At 45.2% G+C, this 20,695-nt stretch overlaps 1 protein-coding gene across 1 annotated transcript in view; it reads right to left on the minus strand.

Annotated features, from left to right (window-relative positions):
- LOC117422561 (tyrosine-protein kinase receptor) overlaps nucleotides 1-2,070 on the minus strand; it is a 38,029-nt gene extending 35,959 nt beyond the window's left edge. Inside the window, exon 1 of the mRNA XM_058992039.1 lies at nucleotides 1,774-2,070. Coding sequence (XP_058848022.1) covers nucleotides 1,774-1,828 — 55 coding nt within the window. The 5' untranslated portion in view covers nucleotides 1,829-2,070. The remainder of the gene's footprint in view (nucleotides 1-1,773) is intronic.
- Nucleotides 2,071-20,695: the final 18,625 nt, after the last annotated feature.

The raw sequence follows: 20,695 nt of genomic DNA on the forward strand, positions 1-20,695 counted from the left end.
AGCAAAGTGTAATAAGGCATAGTGAACGCATGGTACAGCATAGGTAAATAGGTAAGTATTGTACTTGTAGAACTCCTCTGTTGTATCCTGGGACACTATCACCCTTCATTTAAATGTGCTTTATTTTGCTCTTATCTGCCCCCTATTTTACTGCATTTAATCCTGTACTTCAGAATACTGTAATCTGCCAAGTGTTTAACCTGTAGTATTTTGTACTTAATCATATCCTGATGTAACTATCACTATTTAATCATATCCTGATGTAACTATCACTATTATCTGCTGTATTATTGAATTGTGGTTTGTCACACTTGAACAAAAATTATTGTATTTCTTGCTCTTATTGTATTACTTGTAACACCTGAAATGTATTTGCTTGCGATTGTAAGTCGCCCTGGATAAGGGCGTCCGCTAAGAAATAAATAAATAAATAATAATAATAATAATAATAATAATAATAATAATAATAATAATAATATTGTAAAACAAAACAAAACATTTTTTTTTTTTTTAAATCCCGGTTGGTCCTGTGAATTCGAAGTCTGATCTGTGCCTCATTATCACCCTCAAGCACGAGTCCCAGCAGAGCCATACGCGCAAAACAGCGCAGAAAAACATGCTATTATTATTATTATTATTATTATTATTATTATTATTATTATTATTATTATTATTATTAAGATGCCACACACGTGCTGTCTAATCACCAACACGACTGCGTACGAAAGGGCAGCGCTAAGCATCCTATGCACCGCAGCGCTGAGGGTGGGCGTGTGTTTGTTAAAGTAGTTAGCTGCAATTAGTCAAATCGACAGCTGTGTTTTTATAATTTGTAATTTCTCAGTTCACGTGCTCTGCGCTACAAAATAAATAAATAAGAAAAGCATTAAAATGAAGAAAACAAAACAAACAAAAAACTAAAAACAAAATCAAACCCCAAACCTCAGCAGCGCGGGCATGGCGAGTCTCCGCGCAGAGCTCCAGTCTGCTCGCAGTTTGAAAGTACCTCCTCCGGCCCAGCCTGCAGTGCTACATGCAGCGTCGTTTGTGTCAAACTCAATATAGGGAACCCGGGGTGTACCCCCCCTGGCGCTGACCCGTGGTGTACCCCCTTGCGCTGACCCGGGGTGTACCCCCTGTCGCTGACCCGGGGTGCACCCCCTGGCGCTGACCCGGGGTGCACCCCCTGGCGCTGACCCGGGGTGTACCCCCTGGCGCTGACCCGGGGTGTACCCTCTGGCGCTGACCCGGGGTGTACCCCCTGGGGCTGACCCGGGGTGTACCCCCTGGCGCTGAGGACTGCATCACTGGAATGGGAGTAAATTCCACCGATGAAGTGCCAACACTGACCGGAACAGAATCGACAAGCGGTTGGCTACAGGACCATTCTCAACACAATATAAAACGCAGACGCCCTTTTACACGAGTGTAATATATATCGTTATTTTGAATAATTTCACATTTTCATGAGATTCTATGCATATATCCCATGAATTGCACGCAAAACGAACTTCTTATCACCGCTGCACCTTGGACGTGCAGCAATCATAAGAAAGAGAACGCGAAAGTGTGTAAGAAGTAATCCATTCAATACATAAAGTAACCCAGATAACTAACACATCGAATACACACACACAGATAAATACACCAATAACCCGATAGAAGAACACATAAGCAGCCTAACGAGTGAGCACGCGTTTGCGCGCCCCTTCCCGCTGTGAAGTTATACCTATGCACACTGTGTGTGTAACACATCACAAACAAACACGGTACCTATTGAAATGCACAGCGCCAGACCGATCCACGGGGGGCTGTGGGAGTACTCCATGGCTCCTTGTAAAAAGGATCCAGGAATTTGGGAAAAGCTTCTCTGTCTTCTTTTCTTCTTTCTTTTTAGTACTCTTCTTGTCTGTTCTTTATTTTGTTCTGTTTTCCCCTCTTTCTTTTTGACCCACTCTTCCCTCGTTCTTGCTGTGTCAGGACCAGGCTCCTCACGCACTTTCGCCTGGTGCCTGTTTCCCTAGCTGTAGTATATGTATGAATGATGCTGATGCTAGCGGATGCTTAAACGCCCCCCCTCCTCCCTCTCTCTCTCTCTCTCTCTCTCTCTCTCTCTCTCTCTCTCCTTTCACAACATCATTCCAGTAGATCCCCTGGGCCCTAAAGCCCACTCTTCCGTGATTTCTTTCCTCTTAATCATCATAATTACTAACTGACCCGTTTTATATCGTGCTGTGAATCTTTTGTTTCTTGTTTGTTTATTCAGGATATGCAGATATTATAAATACACCTCTAGATAAACTGCTGCATCCTGGTACTTTTGCTGTATGTGACCTGGTCTGACTGTGGCAGCTAGACTTTTCATCTGTTGATTGTATTTCAATATTTGATATGATGAAGCTTAAACTTGAAATGAAGATCTTCCAATACCTTTATCCTTTATCCATATAGACTTGCCGAGTGGACTTCTACTAAACTCTACTGTAGCAGTGCTTTGTGAAACTGGACCCTGAAGATCAACAGAGTTTTGACAAATTTGAAACAAAGCTTGACTCACTGTAAATTAAGTATTTAAGAAGTATACAGATCTCTTAGTGTAAAGTGTTTCCTCGATTACTTTCTTACAGTTTTGGTTCATGTTTTTTTTAAAAAGGTTCTTATTTAGCATTATTGATGACATCCCTTATGGGGTTCCTTTGTAGTAAAGGCAAACTCTAACCATACTCCAGGAACCGTGTCTGTTGTGAGAGCAGACATAAAGCAGTCTGAGTAAGGGAGTTTCTGGTGTGGTGTTTTGTGAATGGTTATAGGGTACTGTATTTCACAAGCCTCCGGGGATGCATTTAACGGAAACACAGATGGTAATGTGAAGCTTGTACTTCTTGTAATAGTTTGTGGTATGCCATGGCTGATCTTCTGCTCATAGTTTGTGATATGGTCTTCTTGTAATAGTTTGTGGTGGTCGTTCTTCTTGTAATAGTTTGTGGTGGTCGTTCTTCTTGTAATAGTTTGTGGTATGCCATGGCTGATCTTCTGCTCATAGTTTGTGGTATGGTCTTCTTGTAATAGTTTGTGGTGGTCGTTCTTCTTGTAATAGTTTGTGGTGGTCGTTCTTCTTGTAATAGTTTGTGGTGGTCGTTCTTCTTGTAATAGTTTGTGGTGGTCGTTCTTCTTGTAATAGTTTGTGGTATGCCATGGCTGATCTTCTGCTCATAGTTTGTGGTATGGTCTTCTTGTAATAGTTTGTGGTGGTCGTTCTTCTTGTAATAGTTTGTGGTATGCCATGGCTGATCTTCTGCTCATAGTTTGTGGTATGGTCTTCTTGTAATAGTTTGTGGTGGTCGTTCTTCTTGTCCTTCCCTTGGGACACCAGTATTGATATCAGCACCTCAAAATAATCTTCCAATCGGCTTTTAAAACAGTGTGAAAGTTAATTGACATTGAGTGGAAAAAACACAAAATGAGCCCTGTGTTTTCATTTGAAAAGCTGGATGTTTTGTTTGAAAAAAGTCTCTGAAATTGCCGGTCAATATTTATAGCCATGCCCGTAATATCTGTGCCCTTTCAATTTTCAGAACACTGTGAAATCGGAGTTCCTTCACAGACACTTAAATACTTATTTACAGTCACATGACAGAGCAAACGGAATCTCTCATCAAATATATTTCAAAATAATATCTATCTATCTATCTATATATATATAGAATGTGAACACAATGTGAACTTTTGTACATTCACAAACCAAAACCCAGTTTTCACTTCAGAGCTGTTCCTTTTCACTCTCAGACAGACCATGAAGTGTATGAATTGTGTGCATGTGACCGCGTCCGATTGTGCTGCACTCCTCAGCTTTGATGCAGATAACACAAGTAATAGGGAACAAGCCTCATAGAATTAAAGACAGCATGCTTTCTGTTAGAGAATTACTTCTGAATGCAAGTTAAAATGTTAGACTTTGTATTTATTTATGTGCTTATGTATTTAAACTTACTGCTAACAACAGTCACTCTAAAGAAATCATCACAGGAATGTGCTGGTTAAAGAATGGTTTTCATTTACATAGGTACCATCAAGAAATGCCGTTGATGTGTAGGGTTTCCTGACTGTTACTGAGCAATTCATCTGAAACACACTTTTCAAATGTGTAGCTGGGTTTGATTATTTAAAAAATACATTACGAGAGACTTGCAGCATATTTTACGACCCCATAAAAAAACAGTTGATAGCCAATAAAACTCAATGTGCAAAGTAGATTAAAGCCTTGTGATTGTATTATACAAACCAGAGGAGACCACTGGACAGCACAACAGCGCTCTTTCTATCTCTGAGCCTGGAGGAGTCCCACAAGACTGGCATCGACACCTCAGTGGTAAATCTGCCCACCTTGTCCTGAGACTCTTGATCTTTTTAGACATTGCAGTCTCCAGAAATATTAGGACACAATCACCACAAAATATAGAGATCCCTTTGTTGATGCCAGCTCGTAGCCACAGAGCGGCGTGCAGACAGTGTTCTCAAAATGTAAATAGAAATGCTAGTTTTGGCCCATAAAGTATTTCTCCTGCTTCTTAACTTCCCCGTCCACCACAAGCTCTGTTTTATTCATGACCCCACATCACGGTAACATCCTGTTGTTTCAACAAAGGACGATTGTTTGTTTTCTGGACTGCCCAGCTCCCATGAGACTTGGTGCTCAGACTGAGCAGCTCCTTCAAAGTTGGGGACTGATGGAAGTGCTTATTGGGAATTAAACAGCCTTGGAAGAGTACAGTAAACACTGCAGATTATTGACTTGTAATCTGTGCACGGTTACCTCACCATGCCTGGAGTGCTCGCTCCACTGCAGATTATTGACTTGTAATCTGTGCACAGTTACCTCACCATGCCTGGAGCGCTCGCTCAACTGCAGATTATTGATTTGTAATCTGTGCACGGTTACCTCACCATGCCTGGAGCGCTCACTCCACTGCAGATTATTGATTTGTAATCTGTGCACGGTTACCTCACCATGCCTGGAGCGCGCCACTGCAGATTATTGACTTGTAATCTGTGCACGGTTACCTCACCATGCCTGGAGCGCTCCACTGCAGATTATTGACTTGTAATCTGTGCACGGTTACCTCACCATGCCTGGAGCGCTCCACTGCAGATTATTGACTTGTAATCTGTGCACGGTTACCTCACCATGCCTGGAGCGCTCCACTGCAGATTATTGACTTGTAATCTGTGCACAGTTACCTCACCATGTCTGGAGCGCTCCACTGCAGATTATTGACTTGTAATCTGTGTACGGTTACCTCACCATGCCTGGAGCGCTCGCTCCACTGCAGATTATTGACTTGTAATCTGTGCACGGTTACTCACCATGCCTGGAGTGCTCCACTGCAGTCCATTAGCTTCAATGAAATAATGTGTCAGACAAAACTGTCAGCTTCACATTTGCTGTTTTCTGAAAACAGAGCTTTTCTTGTACATTTTTTTTACAGGACTTCAGGGACAGTTAATCCAATAACATATGCATGACAGATGCAAGTACACAACTGTACCAGGAAAGGGTTAGGGTTAGAGGGGGTTGGGGGGTTAGGGTTATATCAAGATTTACACATTAAGTACATTGTAACACTGCATAACAACATTGTAATTGTGTGTAAGTGCACATGTATTTACTAAGTAACTGCTAGGTAAAGACACAGTAATTAGAGACACAATGTAAAGAGTTACCAGAACGGGGCAGCACTAACAGAGGGATTTGAAAAGCGGAGTTAGCACACAGAGAGCCAGCCGTCTGCATGATTGTTGGTGCTGCTGTTTTGTATCTAAGCAGTGAATAGGAAACACTTGAGCTGCTTCGTATAACATTGCAGAATCAGATAGACGTCAAAGCAATTGTTCTCATTTCAATTAAAAAGAAGAGATGCTGTTTTTAGAATCCCAATTCAGAGCCACTCACTGCTCAGCATTATCAAAGAGGTAGAGTGATAGTTCGCTGCTCTGTTCATTCAAGTATATTTAACCACGCTCGCTTGAGTGCCCTTGAACACACACGAGAGCCTTGCCATTTGAAAATAAAGCTGTTATTTGTGAATCGTTGGTATTGAAGACTTATTGAATAGGCAGAGCCGTGTTACCCGCTTCATCAATTTGATTGAATAAAACAAGGCAATAGCACACCTCTTACAGGGGCGCTGCGTTGCTGTTTTGATTGATCTGCCCCGCCCCTCTCATTTTTACTTTTGTCTTCTTCGGTGAAAGGAGTTCAGAGTAGGTTCAGATTTCATTTTCCTGTCTGTCTTACCGTCCCCTTAACGTTTTATGAAGTTTGCAATGATTCTAAGTGTTTCTTATTGCAATGTCTTTATAGAGGTGAGAGAGCCAGCAGCATCTTGTGATCTGCCACTTTGGATCATGTTTCCTTTTGCTTTGCTGGCAATACAGAGACGTGCACTAGATGGCGCTGGTGCTTACTAATACACTTTGGCTGATCTAGCCTACATTACATATGTCTACTGCAGGCAGTGAGAAAGGAAGAGCAGCTCCTAAACTGACAGTCAAAGCACCTGAACACAGACTTATCATACAATGAATAGAAAAACAAGACGAAGCATTGCAATAAGAAGCACACGGAATGATTAGAACATTCCAAAAAGAAGCATTGCAATAAGAAGCACACGGAATGATTAGAACATTCCAAAAAGAAGCATTGCAATAAGAAGCACACGGAATGATTAGAACATTCCAAAAAGAAGCATTGCAATAAGAAGCACACGGAATGATTAGAACATTCCAAAAAGAAGCATTGCAATAAGAAGCACACGGAATGATTAGAACATTCCAAAAAGAAGCATTGCAATAAGAAGCACACGGAATGATTAGAACATTCCAAAAAGAAGCATTGCAATAAGAAGCACACGGAATGATTAGAACATCAAAAAAAATCCTCTTATCCTCTTACTAGATCTTTAACTGGTTTGCATGGGCAGAAAGACATCTCATTGTTAAACGCTGTAGCCCTGTAGAAGCGTATTCCCCCTCTAGTCTGATAGTGCTTTTTATAATTTACAGCCTAGCGATTCAACATGTGGATCCAGTGTTTTGACAAGGGCCTGGATTCAATCACAATTATAGCGCCAGGATAATTCCCAAGCCTTGTGTAAGCCTTTCATCTCTGAAAAAAAGAACACAACTCAGCAGCTCACCCTGCACTGCAAGCGGCTGAGCTGTTACTGTAGAGAGGGAGACAGACAGAGGGAGAGAGAGAGGGAGAGTATGAGAGAGACAGACAGAGGGAGAGAGAGAGTGAGGAAGAGAGAGTGAGAGAGAGATATCTTTTTCTGCTGCTTTCCTGTCAGTGCTGTGAAAATGATCCCCTCACATAAAAGGTAGACCTCCCAGCACTTCACTGGGAATGAAATTCTTTAATAATTCTCTGTGATAAGGTACTTTGATTCCCCGCCCATCTTGACATAGAACTACAGAGATAATATTTTCCTAGTAAGAGTCATCTCAGCATCCTGATCTCACGCTTTCACATGTTTGCGGGTAAGAGAATATGAAGGCAATGAAACAATTATCTGTGATCCTTCAATTGAAGTCACAATCCCAGATTACAATCTAAGAAGTACTGGCCAGGCTGACCCTGCTGCTGTGATGTGAGCAGATCCCAATTCAAAAAGAGAAGAGGAGGTACTGGGCAGGCTGACCCTGCTGCTGTGATGTGAGCAGATCCCAATTCAAAAAGAGGAAGAGGAGGTACTGGGCAGGCTGACCCTGCTGCTGTGATGTGAGCAGATCCCAATTCAAAAAGAGGAAGAGGAGGTACTGGCCAGGCTGACCCTGCTGCTGTGATGTGAGCAGATCCCAATTCAAAAAGAGGAAGAGGAGGTACTGGGCAGGCTGACCCTGCTGCTGTGATGTGAGCAGATCCCAATTCAAAAAGAGGAAGAGGAGGTACTGGGCAGGCTGACCCTGCTGCTGTGATGTGAGCAGATCCCAATTCAAAAAGAGGAAGAGGAGGTACTGGGCAGGCTGACCCTGCTGCTGTGATGTGAGCAGATCCCAATTCAAAAAGAGGAAGAGGAGGTACTGGGCAGGCTGAGCCTGCTGCTGTGATGTGAGCAGATCCCAATTCAAAAAGAGAAGAGGAGGTACTGGCCAGGCTGACCCTGCTGCTGTGATGTGAGCAGATCCCAATTCAAAAAGAGGAAGAGGAGGTACTGGCCAGGCTGACCCTGCTGCTGTGATGTGAGCAGATCCCAATTCAAAAAGAGAAGAGGAGGTACTGGGCAGGCTGACCCTGCTGCTGTGATGTGAGCAGATCCCAATTCAAAAAGAGAAGACGAGGTACTGGCCAGGCTGACCCTGCTGCTGTGATGTGAGCAGATCCCAATTCAAAAAGAGGAAGAGGAGGTACTGGCCAGGCTGACCCTGCTGCTGTGATGTGAGCAGATCCCAATTCAAAAAGAGGAAGAGGAGGTACTGGGCAGGCTGACCCTGCTGCTGTGATGTGAGCAGATCCCAATTCAAAAAGAGGAAGAGGAGGTACTGGGCAGGCTGACCCTGCTGCTGTGATGTGAGCAGATCCCAATTCAAAAAGAGGAAGAGGAGGTACTGGGCAGGCTGACCCTGCTGCTGTGATGTGAGCAGATCCCAATTCAAAAAGAGGAAGAGGAGGTACTGGGCAGGCTGACCCTGCTGCTGTGATGTGAGCAGATCCCAATTCAAAAAGAGGAAGAGGAGGTACTGGGCAGGCTGAGCCTGCTGCTGTGATGTGAGCAGATCCCAATTCAAAAAGAGAAGAGGAGGTACTGGCCAGGCTGACCCTGCTGCTGTGATGTGAGCAGATCCCAATTCAAAAAGAGGAAGAGGAGGTACTGGCCAGGCTGACCCTGCTGCTGTGATGTGAGCAGATCCCAATTCAAAAAGAGAAGAGGAGGTACTGGGCAGGCTGACCCTGCTGCTGTGATGTGAGCAGATCCCAATTCAAAAAGAGAAGACGAGGTACTGGCCAGGCTGACCCTGCTGCTGTGATGTGAGCAGATCCCAATTCAAAAAGAGGAAGAGGAGGTACTGGCCAGGCTGACCCTGCTGCTGTGATGTGAGCAGATCCCAAATCAAAAAGAGGAAGAGGAGGTACTGGGCAGGCTGACCCTGCTGCTGTGATGTGAGCAGATCCCGATTCAAAAAGAGGAAGAGGAGGTACTGGGCAGGCTGACCCTGCTGCTGTGATGTGAGCAGATCCCAATTCAAAAAGAGAAGAGGAGGTACTGGCCAGGCTGACCCTGCTGCTGTGATGTGAGCAGATCCCAATTCAAAAAGAGAAGAGGAGGTACTGGCCAGGCTGACCCTGCTGCTGTGATGTGAGCAGATCCCAATTCAAAAAGAGGAAGAGGAGGTACTGGCCAGGCTGACCCTGCTGCTGTGATGTGAGCAGATCCCAATTCAAAAAGAGAAGAGGAGGTACTGGCCAGGCTGACCCTGCTGCTGTGATGTGAGCAAATCCCAATTCAAAAAGAGAAGAGGAGGTACTGGGCAGGCTGACCCTGCTGCTGTGATGTGAGCAGATCCCAATTCAAAAAGAGGAAGAGGAGGTACTGGCCAGGCTGACCCTGCTGCTGTGATGTGAGCAGATCCCAATTCAAAAAGAGGAAGAGGAGGTACTGGCCAGGCTGACCCTGCTGCTGTGATGTGAGCAGATCCCAATTCAAAAAGAGGAAGAGGAGGTACTGGGCAGGCTGACCCTGCTGCTGTGATGTGAGCAGATCCCAATTCAAAAAGAGGAAGAGGAGGTACTGGGCAGGCTGACCCTGCTGCTGTGATGTGAGCAGATCCCAATTCAAAAAGAGGAAGAGGAGGTACTGGCCAGGCTGAGCCTGCAGATCCCATCAGTCCACAATCCTAGAAGTCGTGCCCATGCCTGGTTGCATGGTGGGATCGTCCCGCTGTATCGATTCTGAACATGCGTTGACAGCAGCACTCAGCTTTCTGGATGGCCTTAAACCTAGTCTTTGGTTTAATACGCACCAGAAAGAATGCTTTGTGTTTGGAAACCTCATTAGGGGACATTTTCTTTCATTCCCTATATTCTTTTTTACTGTATCAGGAAACACAAGGAATGCGGCTGTCATCGGGGTCGTGGGAGAGGGTCAATCTTGATTTCCCGCTCGTCAACCTGCCTCGTCCACTCAGGCACTGAATTGAGACTGCGTGATGGGGCTGTCAGCACCCAGCCCTGGAACTCATACAGAGAGCAGTTATTTAAGAGGACCACTTAATAACAGGAGGGCTTGAGAGCCTTTTTTATTTCTCCTCTCTTGCTGGCCGTGCCAAGATCCAGATGTGATGTTAAATCTGAGCCAAGAGAATGTGAACCAAGGCTTTCAGATACATTGTATTGTCTTATATGAGCACTAGCAGCCTTGTCACGCATTGCCCTTTAAACACGTGCTAACCAAGCTTTCAGATCTATTTTCTAACCTCCTGTTAGCACTGGCAACATTATCACTGCCCTCCCTTTAAAGTGATGTTAACTATGATTCTTAAGCCTTGGTTAACTCTGCTTTCAATGTTTCCATCGCCCGGGTTTATGCCTTGTTGGTGCTCTCTGTTTTGGCACCGTTTGGCTCGTTTGTTGTTTAAAGAGATCGGATGAGCTGCTCCAACCTCACGGCCCTCGCTTATTCACTGTGTAGTCTGGGGTGGAGGATGTTGCCAGGCACAGCTGGGAAGGGACCGTGCTTGTGATGCAGGAACAGAGGGACGATGCAAAGCTTTCTCAAGAACTTTTCACATGGATCTGAAAAGATTTGCTACAATTTGCAGATGTTTTCCAACTTTTTCCTCTCGTTTTGTTTTTGGCTCTCAGGCCAGCGGATACAAATTAAATGTGAGTGTTTCATCAAAATAAATGACGGCAAACTTCTTTTGCATAATTATAGCATGTGTTTTCAAAAAGCTTTAACTTATTTAAAACGTCTGGGGGTTATTTTTGTTTTAAGTTTGGTATTTATGAAACCGTTCCTCCTGACTGTTATAAAACTGTCAAGATAAAAGTCAGGGCAATACAATGAAACTGCACTTACCCTCTATGTGGCAGCCAGTCACTCAGAAATGAAATGAAATGAATAATATTTCTAATATTTATACCTGCATACTATTGACATTGTGGGGGCCTTTTCCTCAGAGCGAGCTTCAAAACTGTCCTAATCATTACTGTGACAAACAGGCACTGAAAAGGAAACTTCTCCATCAACATGGAAGTTTACTGGAATCAAGTATTTACTTTCAGAGAAATGTGCCGACCTGGCAGTACGAAATGCCAGCTGGCCAGCTGAGAGGGGGTGAGTTGGGGTGTGGGAAATGGGGGGGTGAGGGACCTGGTGGGGGTGAGGTAATGGCCCTAAAACTCCTGGCAGAAACTCTAAACAGGCTATATTGGGCCAGAGGGAATTCAGACAGTGGAGCCAGCACTGCGGGGCATCGGCACAGGCTCTCAATAAACAGCTTCTACGGCCTCTGAACTTTATTTTGAATGTGAATCATGCTGTGCTAGGAAAAAAAAACTGAGACCAAGGTCTCGTTTCCAAGACATGAAACAGAAAGAACTGTAAAAACAAACAAAATAAAGACACTCCAGACAACACGGGTAACCCGTTCCGCACCCTCGCCACACGCTGGGTCCGGATGGAAACGCCATGCTGTTGATTCAGCATCCACAACATGGCTGGGTAACCCGTTCCGCACCCTCGCCACACGCTGGGTCAGGATGGAAACGCCATGCTGTTGATTCAGCATCCACAACATGGCTGGGTAACCCGTTCCGCACCCTCGCCACACGCTGGGTCAGGATGGAAACGCCATGCTGTTGATTCAGCATCCACAACATGGCTGGGTAACCCGTTCCGCACCCTCGCCACACGCTGGGTCAGGATGGAAACGCCATGCTGTTGATTCAGCATCCACAACATGGCTGGGTAACCCGTTCCGCACCCTCGCCACACGCTGGGTCCGGATGGAAACGCCATGCTGTTGATTCAGCATCCACAACATGAAATGCTTGAAATGAGAAGCTCTGTTGGACAAGTTAAACCTTGGCAAAGTGAGATGACAAAGCGCTGGCAAAGGGCTCTTGTAAAATCAGTTCCACCTGCTCCTATCATTTCAGAATATCCCACGCAGTGCAGTAATGAACTAAGGACAGGATGAGCAGCAGAGTGCCGTGTCTGCTCTGTGTGGTACACAGTTCAATCATTGCACACAGTTATCACTGGGTTTTTATATGTGGTACTTTTTAAAAGCAGCTATAAGCATGTGTGACCTTTAACCTGGGCTACACAGTGACAGCTTTCTGAGGAGCTGATGGCAAACTGCATAGTTATTTCTACAAGTCATGAAGTATACAAGAGGATCTACATATATATACTGCGCAGCATTCCTGTTTTAATCTGTCCGGGTAATCGGATCATTCGCAGTTTGGTTTTAGAAAGACATTTGAAAACAACAGCTAGTGGAGCTGCTGTGTAGAAAGGCAGACACTTCTCCTCTCCAGGCTGTCTTATCTTTAGCCAGCCCTTCCCCGCGGGCTCTCCCCCCATTTAGGGAGCCTGTTAAATTAAAAGCCTGTTAAAATCGATATTCTGTCGTTCCTCGGTTATTAATGAAGGCCCTGCTGGAGAAGAACAACAGCCAGATCACAGCCACAGCCACACGCTCCAAACAAAGAGGGGAAGGGGGGCTAGACGCAGGCCTCGGGCACTTCTTTGAAAGGCTGTGGATTCTTAAACTTGAATTATTTTATTCTTCTGGTGTTTCATTTCTTTCCTGTTTCATATCCTGTTGTGAGCTGTTTCTGTTTAGATCGTTGTTTACCAGGATCGCTGACAATTCCAGCAAAAGCTGCTTCAAAAAGACTCCCAGAGGAATACATTGGGAAAGCAGATTAGGACTGTGCTGTGCACTGAACAGATAAGCCTGTGCAACACTGACGTGGTTCCCTTCCTCGCTTTGATGTCATGATATTATTATTATTATTATTATTTATTTCTTAGCAGACGCCCTTATCCAGGGCGACTTACAATCGTAAGCAAATACATTAAGTGTTACAATACAAGTAATACAATAAGAGCAAGAAATACAATAACTTTTGTGGTGAAAATGGTTTTTCAGTCCTCCAGTGGGACAATTTACTATTTATCTTCAAAGCGGGCTCCCAGAGCATTTAGACAGGGACCAAACCACAATCTGCATATTTCAAACGCCGAATTTCCCACAGTTAACTTCTGTCAGTGCTGAGCTTGGCCATGTTTGAGCTTGCAGTGAAAGGCAATCAGACTTCTTCAGGAAGCAGCTCTTAGTGTCACAGAAATGAGCCTGCCACTGCTCTGCTTGTCAGCATTATTAACATTACCCGGTCAGTGTCACTGCTGAGAGGACTCTTCCTTTCTCTCCCCCAGGACTCCCCAGCACTCTCCCGCACGACAGGCATGGGGTCCTGCCTGCAAGCTGAGACTGAGCAGCTCTCGAGTGAGCTCAAGGTTAATGTGACCCGCGCGGCTGAAGTGACCTGCAGCCAGGAAGCAGCAGCAGCAGACCTTTACCTCTGTAGCGCTGTGACTGAAGCATCTGCGTATTCCAAAGAAGTAGAATGTACAAGCAGAGAAACACATGATCTTCCACACAACAAACGATAGCATTAACATCTATGTTATTATTAACCTGAAAAGAGTGGAAAAAAGGGAGAAAAAAGTGGCTACAGAGCGAGAAACAGAAAGAAAGAAGAACTTAAGGAAAATGTGTAATAAGAGAGATCCAGCGTGTGTTTCATTTGTTATTGAGGAGTCACAGACACGCTTCACGCTGTCTCAGATCAAAGCACATGCAGGTTTTTCAGCCAGGTTTAATCTTGCTGTTTGATACGCAGGACACTCTCTAGCTCCTCCGCCCCACAGCCTCCTCATCTCTTTATTCTTTTTACTTTTACTAGAGTGCAGTTAGATTACAGGCCAGACTAACAGCCTTGGCTGCTCGCTGCTCAACAAGAAGAGACATTGCAGTGATAAATCCACGTACAAGCTGGATTTAAGTCTGTTATTATACAGCAAGCGATGCAAAAAAACACACAACCGCTTCACACAAAGGGAAATGTAACCTTTAAGCTGGAGGAGCTGCGTTGCAGTTTAGCACGTGGTGTGGAAAGTGAAGATCACTTTCTGGGAACACGAGGGCAGGTATGTGCTTGTATAGATCAGGAGAACCACGTATGCAATTGTCAAGAAACTTGGTATTTACATAACTTAGCATCAGTTATTTAAAATATCCAGTTGTCATTGGATTTGCACATCCATCTGTATGTCACAACTGAAGGTTTTAAGATTTTTCAAGATCAACAATGTAGATTAAAACAAAAGCCCACCTTTGTTTTTAATTCAGTGAACCCAGCCAGTATCTAATATCCTCTTTGACTATTGGAGTGAAACACAAAGTAACAGCAGCCTCTTTAACTTCTGCAGCTGAAGCTAAATACACTTAACCCAAGTGCAAGACTGTCCAGGACAGGTCCAGGCAGAGTGCTTTGCTGAGTGAGACTCTTTCACTGTTGTGTTGAATATGGCTGGAGTTCAGAGAGTTAAAACAGCAAGGAAAAAAGCAAACAAAAGACAAATGACAAAAATCACATGAACTCATTTCCACTCCAAAAAAAAAAAAAAAAAAATCATATTTAACTTAATTTAGCGTTTAAAACTTCTCTGGATGTCCATAATTGAAATGAGTGAAAGCTGCTCTTCATTTGTCGGTCATGGTTTTTTCCATGGTCTGTGTCTCCTGGACGTCACAACAGTGACGAAGTACAAAGGAACTCACAATCTACTGATTAGTGTCGGACAGACTCCCTCTCGTCAGGTGCTCCAATAATCCAAAATTCAATTAGGATTGAACGCTCCGTTTTGACAGAGAGGTGCAGACAGGTCCAAGGAACAGCCATCAGCAGCATCTAGTGCAGGGCCAGGGAGCACCAACCCGGTCCTCAGGGCTTTCTAGCTCACATTACATAATGCACTGCTTCAGCTTAAGGAGGTCCAGTTGCTTCCATTGAGAAATCTGGGGTGGAATGAAGACCAGGAGGGCACTCTTGGTTTAGACAGAAAGGGCGGCTCTGAGGGTCTGTGCTGCTGCACATAATAGAAATCTCATTTAGCAAAGTCTGGATTTCATAGCTGAGCAATACACTTGAGGCCCTCAGTGGGAGAAAACGTGATCTTTCAAAACTTATTAAAATGTGTTTGTTTGTTATGAGTTCCTGAGGACGATGTTTGTTTTTGTGATTTAGACCACGCTGATTTTGTCGAAGTCTTGCAGTGTAATGATTCCACATCAGAGCTGGCCATGGCTGTAATTGATACCTGATCACTGAAAAAAAAAAATACAATAAACCTGAAATCAGGAGTAGTCCTCTAGTATCCCACAGTCCTTTCTAGCTAAGCCCAGCTATTAGAGGGGTAGGAAACAGTACTGGGCTCTCACTGACTTCATGCTTTTAAAACATACAGTATTAGTCGCTTCAATGCCAATATAATTGAATAAAACCCTTAAGTTAAATGTCCTCTTTGTTTTTAACTTGTGTTTCTTGAGCTCAAGGTGTCCAGGCTTGTTAGTCAAGCCTCTGTGTAGCTCACAGTCACTTGTTACATCTCTTTTGTAAACATACAGCAGAATGTTATAGAAAGCAATCAGATGTCTGGCAAACAGACACTTAGCCCCCAGAATCTGTAGCTTCAATCTCGCCCCCTAGAGTCCCAGGGGGGTATTTGTTTTGGGAGATTGATTCCCGGGATCGCTGTGTTTCTGTGAAATGGGATTCCAGGGTGAGGTGGAGGGGGCTGCCCTGTAAACACTGTAAAAAACATTATCATTTGAAATAAGCTGCAATTACCATTGAAGCGCCATTGCATTGCCATTACAGGGCCACTTTCTCTATCTGCATTGAAGATCATAGGGAAAGGCATACTAGCGTATTATGGTCCCATTGCCTCTCAGTGCTATTCCAGTGCCACTGTCTGTTATGCCTGCAGTTTCCTGGGCATTCAGCCATGACTACAATAAGAAGGCTGGCTGAATAAATATTCTGCTGACATCACTGCAATCAATGTCCCGCTCGCACCCAGGCTCCTGCCGCTTGCGCACAATGACATCATTTTGAGAAATGGTAAAGCAACTGGTTCCTGCAGTAAATTACTTCAAAAATAATAGCAATCACAATCATGTTAGCGAGCTTTCCTGCGCCAGTCCTGCGGCAGGCTGCTGTTCTTGTAAAAGCTCAAGGGCATGGACCCCACTCTGGCTTTAGCAGATACACTCAGTTTAAATTGAACATCGTCACACAGGTTGCTTTATGAGAGATTGCATCTCGTTTTTAAAATCGTTTCCAGTATCCCAGTTATAGAGCGTCTTGGTTTCAAGGGACATCCATACTATTTGGTTGTAAAGTTTACACTGTAGTTTACACTGTAAACTTTACAGTGATGTAGTAAGGTGGTGTCTTGAATCGGCAAATTACTGTAAATGATTGTCAGATTGCAAATCTCTACTCAAACTCCCAGCAGGACGACTGCAATAGTGTTCTCTAATCAACAGCTCTGCTATTCAAAGTCTGGATGGTCACAGAGCATTTAGCACAGAAAATGCTTATAGACAGAGAGAGAGAGAGAGAGAGAGAGAGAGAGAGAAAGGGAGAGGGACAGGAGAGACAGGTAACCTTGAGAAGTTAAACCCCCCCCCCCCCCATACACACACAAACAGTCAGCGTTGTTGACAGGTGAGTTCAGTTCTCTCGACAGGAGGCACAGCTGACAGGAGTTGTGGGGGGGTGGGGGGGTGGGGGGGTGTTCTCTTGATGTAAAATGATTTGCCAGCTCGGGACATCCCATCAATAATGAACGGATTCATCAGAGAGAACGTCGGAAATGAAGGTTTCTGAGTGCGATGGGGTCTGCAAAGCTGTCGTTCTTTCACTTCCCGACACAGTGTGAATGTGAGGACACGTCACTCATTTAAACTTCCATCCACAGGTGCTGAGACAGGCACCCTGCTCGTAGCAATGCCATCATAAGCAGGAGGCTTATAAGGGAGGCTTGGGTAGTTAGAGCTTCTTGGTAAGGGGGGTGAAATACTGTTTCCTCAATAGAGCTCTCAGAAACCACCACCAGTGTGTAACAATGAAACCGTCCCTCTCATGGATGCAACAGCTAGGGACGGATCAATGGTTCCACTCTAGTGTACCAGAAGTAGGTTAGACGTGATTCTGAGAGCTCTATTGAGGTCACAGGGGGCCTTAAACTTGTGAAAAGCCACTAGGATGCGATGACCCTTATAAAAGTTTATCATGGTATTTTTGTGTTCATTTAGCAGTTTCCCCCAATGTTTTTCCCATGCTTATGCTATGCATTTACCATAGTCTACCATGGTTTGCCATGTGTTTTAATATGCAATACCATACCTCTCTGGGCTTTACAGTGCTTACCTATGCTTAATCTTGCTATTACTCTTTGCTATGCTTTTACTACAGGAAACTTTTATAAGGGGACAGACACAGAAAATGAAAAACAAAGCGAAGGGCTGAGGGAAACGGTTGAGGCTGGAGGCAGAATCTATTCAATACAGGAAGATTATGAAAGGCTCCAGTCCTCCCACTGTTCCATTAGCTGTCATTAGCTACCATTAGCGTTAAGACTGAAGCGCGCTGACCTGTGCATACAGACTTAATTAATGAGCCCTCTCCATCACTGATCAATGAGCCCTCTCTGTCACTGATCAATGAGAACATGTGCTTCATTAGGCACCCGGCTCCAATTAGCACAGCAGAGGAGCGAGATGGAAATGTCCGAATCGAGCACCTAGAGGAGGGAGGGACTGTTTACCACGGATTCAAGCTTGCGTCATGTCGAGTGAGCTTGTCTTGTAAGTGAGTGGCCTAAACAACAGAACTGCAGGTATCGAACCCTTCCAATCTAGCTAGAAATACTCATTCAAACTTAATAAGTTCGTTGACACGCACTTCGGCTAGGAGCCCGTTTCAATGTCGTCAATACGCTGTGATTCACGGACACCTATCACTGGGTGATGTGAAGTCCTCTCCCGGGGAGAGAGGGAGGAGGGGAGTGAGTGTTGTAGAGTGTCATTCTCCTGGGCAGCGGGGAGAGAGGGAGGAGGGGAGTGAGAGTTGTAGAGTGTCATTCTCCTGGGCAGCGGGGAGAGAGGGAGGAGGGGAGTGAGTGTTGTAGAGTGTCATTCTCCTGGGCAGCGGGGAGAGAGGGAGGAGGGGAGTGAGTGTTGTAGAGTGTCATTCTCCTGGGCAGCGGGGAGAGAGGGAGGGGGGAGGAATGATTACACAATTAAGAGGCTTTTATCCTGACAAGCATTGCATTGGCACAAACATAATGGGCTGATAAATATTGATTCATCCCCACCGGCAATTACTGAGTGTTCGGAGCTCAATAGAGGGCTAGCGTTTCTGAATGTTTCTCGTTTCCTTCTATAACCCTTCAGACAGAGTCAATTGAGAGAGGGAGGGAGAGGGGGATTGAGAGAGGTAGAGATTGAGAGAGAAGGAGGGAGAGGAAGTGAAGCTATAAGGGGTCAGTTGAGACCAAACTCCTCCCTCCCACACTCCTTAAGAGAAAGGGTGCTCCCTCCAGTCACAGGCTTGAGGCATGGAGAGGGAGAGGGGGAGAGAGAGAGGGTGAGAGAGAGAGAGAGAGAGAGAGAGAGAGAGAGAGAGAGAGAGAGAGATAGAGAACCCTAACACAATCCCCAGCCCTGGGGCTCAGATGAAAGAGAACTCCCAGAGCAGACAGCAGCTTTCTAAAGTGGTGACGGAGATTTGAAATGGCTCTATTAAAAGCTCCATTAATATTAATGCAATTAGAAGTGAGCTACCACATGATAATCTGCTAGATAATTGAATTACCCCAGTACTGTTCAACTGATATCAAGTAAACATCAATAGGGAGATGTGATAATGTTCCCCCTGCGCTGCCGCTGGAACAATGGCTCCTATGATTTTTTGAATGAAGACACTAAAAATGTCCTCACTACTACAGCAGCAAAACATTCACACACACAGACACAGACACACACACACAGACACACAGACACAGACACACACACAGACACACACGCACACACACACAGACACACACACACACACAGACACACACACACAGACACACACGCACACACACACACACACACAGACACACACGCACAAGCACACACACAGACACACACACACAGACACACACACACAGACACACACACACACACACAGACACACACAGACACACACACACACACACACACACACACACACACACAGACACACACAGACACACACACACACAGACACACACACACAGACACACACGCACACGCACACACACAGACACACACACACAGACACACACACACAGACACACACACAGACACACACACACACACACACACACACACACAGACACACACGCACACAGACACACACACACACAGACACACACGCACAGACACACACACACACAGACACACACACACACAGACACACACACACACAGACACACACAGACACACACGCACAAGCACACACACAGACACACACGCACAAGCACACACACATACAGACACAGACACACACGCACACACAGACACACACACACAGACACACACACACACAGACACACACGCACAAGCACACACACACACAGACACACACACACACACACAGACACACACACAGACACACACACACACAGACACACACGCACACAGACACACACACACACAGACACACACGCACAAGCACACACACAGACACACACACACACAGACACACACACACACAGACACACACACACACAGACACACACGCACACAGACACACACGCACACGCACACACACAGACACACACACAGACACAGACACACACGCACAAGCACACACACATACAGACACACACACAAGCACGCACGCACGCACACACACACACACACACACAGACACACACACATACAGACACACACGCACACACACAAGCACACACACACACAGACAGACAGACAGACACACACACTTTGCGTCCTGCCTCCGTAATTACCTCCCTGGTCTCCTCTTCTCAAGCTGATTCAGCCTCATGGAGTGCTCCCTCTCACAGTGAGCAGCACATGAAAGAGATGAAGAATGATCAGGGGAGCCCAGGCCTGTGCTGGATCATCCAGAGACTCTCAGCTGCAGGGAATTACAATCTGCTCGCTCGCTCGCTCACTCTCCTTCTTAAATCTGGATACACAAATCATCAGTTTCCACAATGCAGCCCTGCACGTTCTTTCTTTCATTCAACAGCTCTGTGCAGAGGGGCAATGACAGTACAAGTATAGGGCAGCTACAATGGGATGTCTCCCCTATGTGCAAATCCCAAGCAAATTGCCCTCACCATAGTAAATGTATTACAGGGGTAATTTGCTTGCAGTGTAAATCTGTGTTTTTTGGCGCCTGCCTCTGTCCATGTTATGGTGGCAGTTTCGTGTTGTTTCCCTGGGCTGCACGGGGCAGTTCAATGCTGGCTTTGTTCCACAGACACTACCCTTACAGGGCCAGTGTGTTACCAGAACTAATAATATCATTCCTTCCCAATTATCAGCCTCCCAAAATGAG

This window comes from Acipenser ruthenus, chromosome 18 (genome assembly GCF_902713425.1).
Source record: "Acipenser ruthenus chromosome 18, fAciRut3.2 maternal haplotype, whole genome shotgun sequence".
Lineage (NCBI taxonomy): Eukaryota > Metazoa > Chordata > Actinopteri > Acipenseriformes > Acipenseridae > Acipenser > Acipenser ruthenus.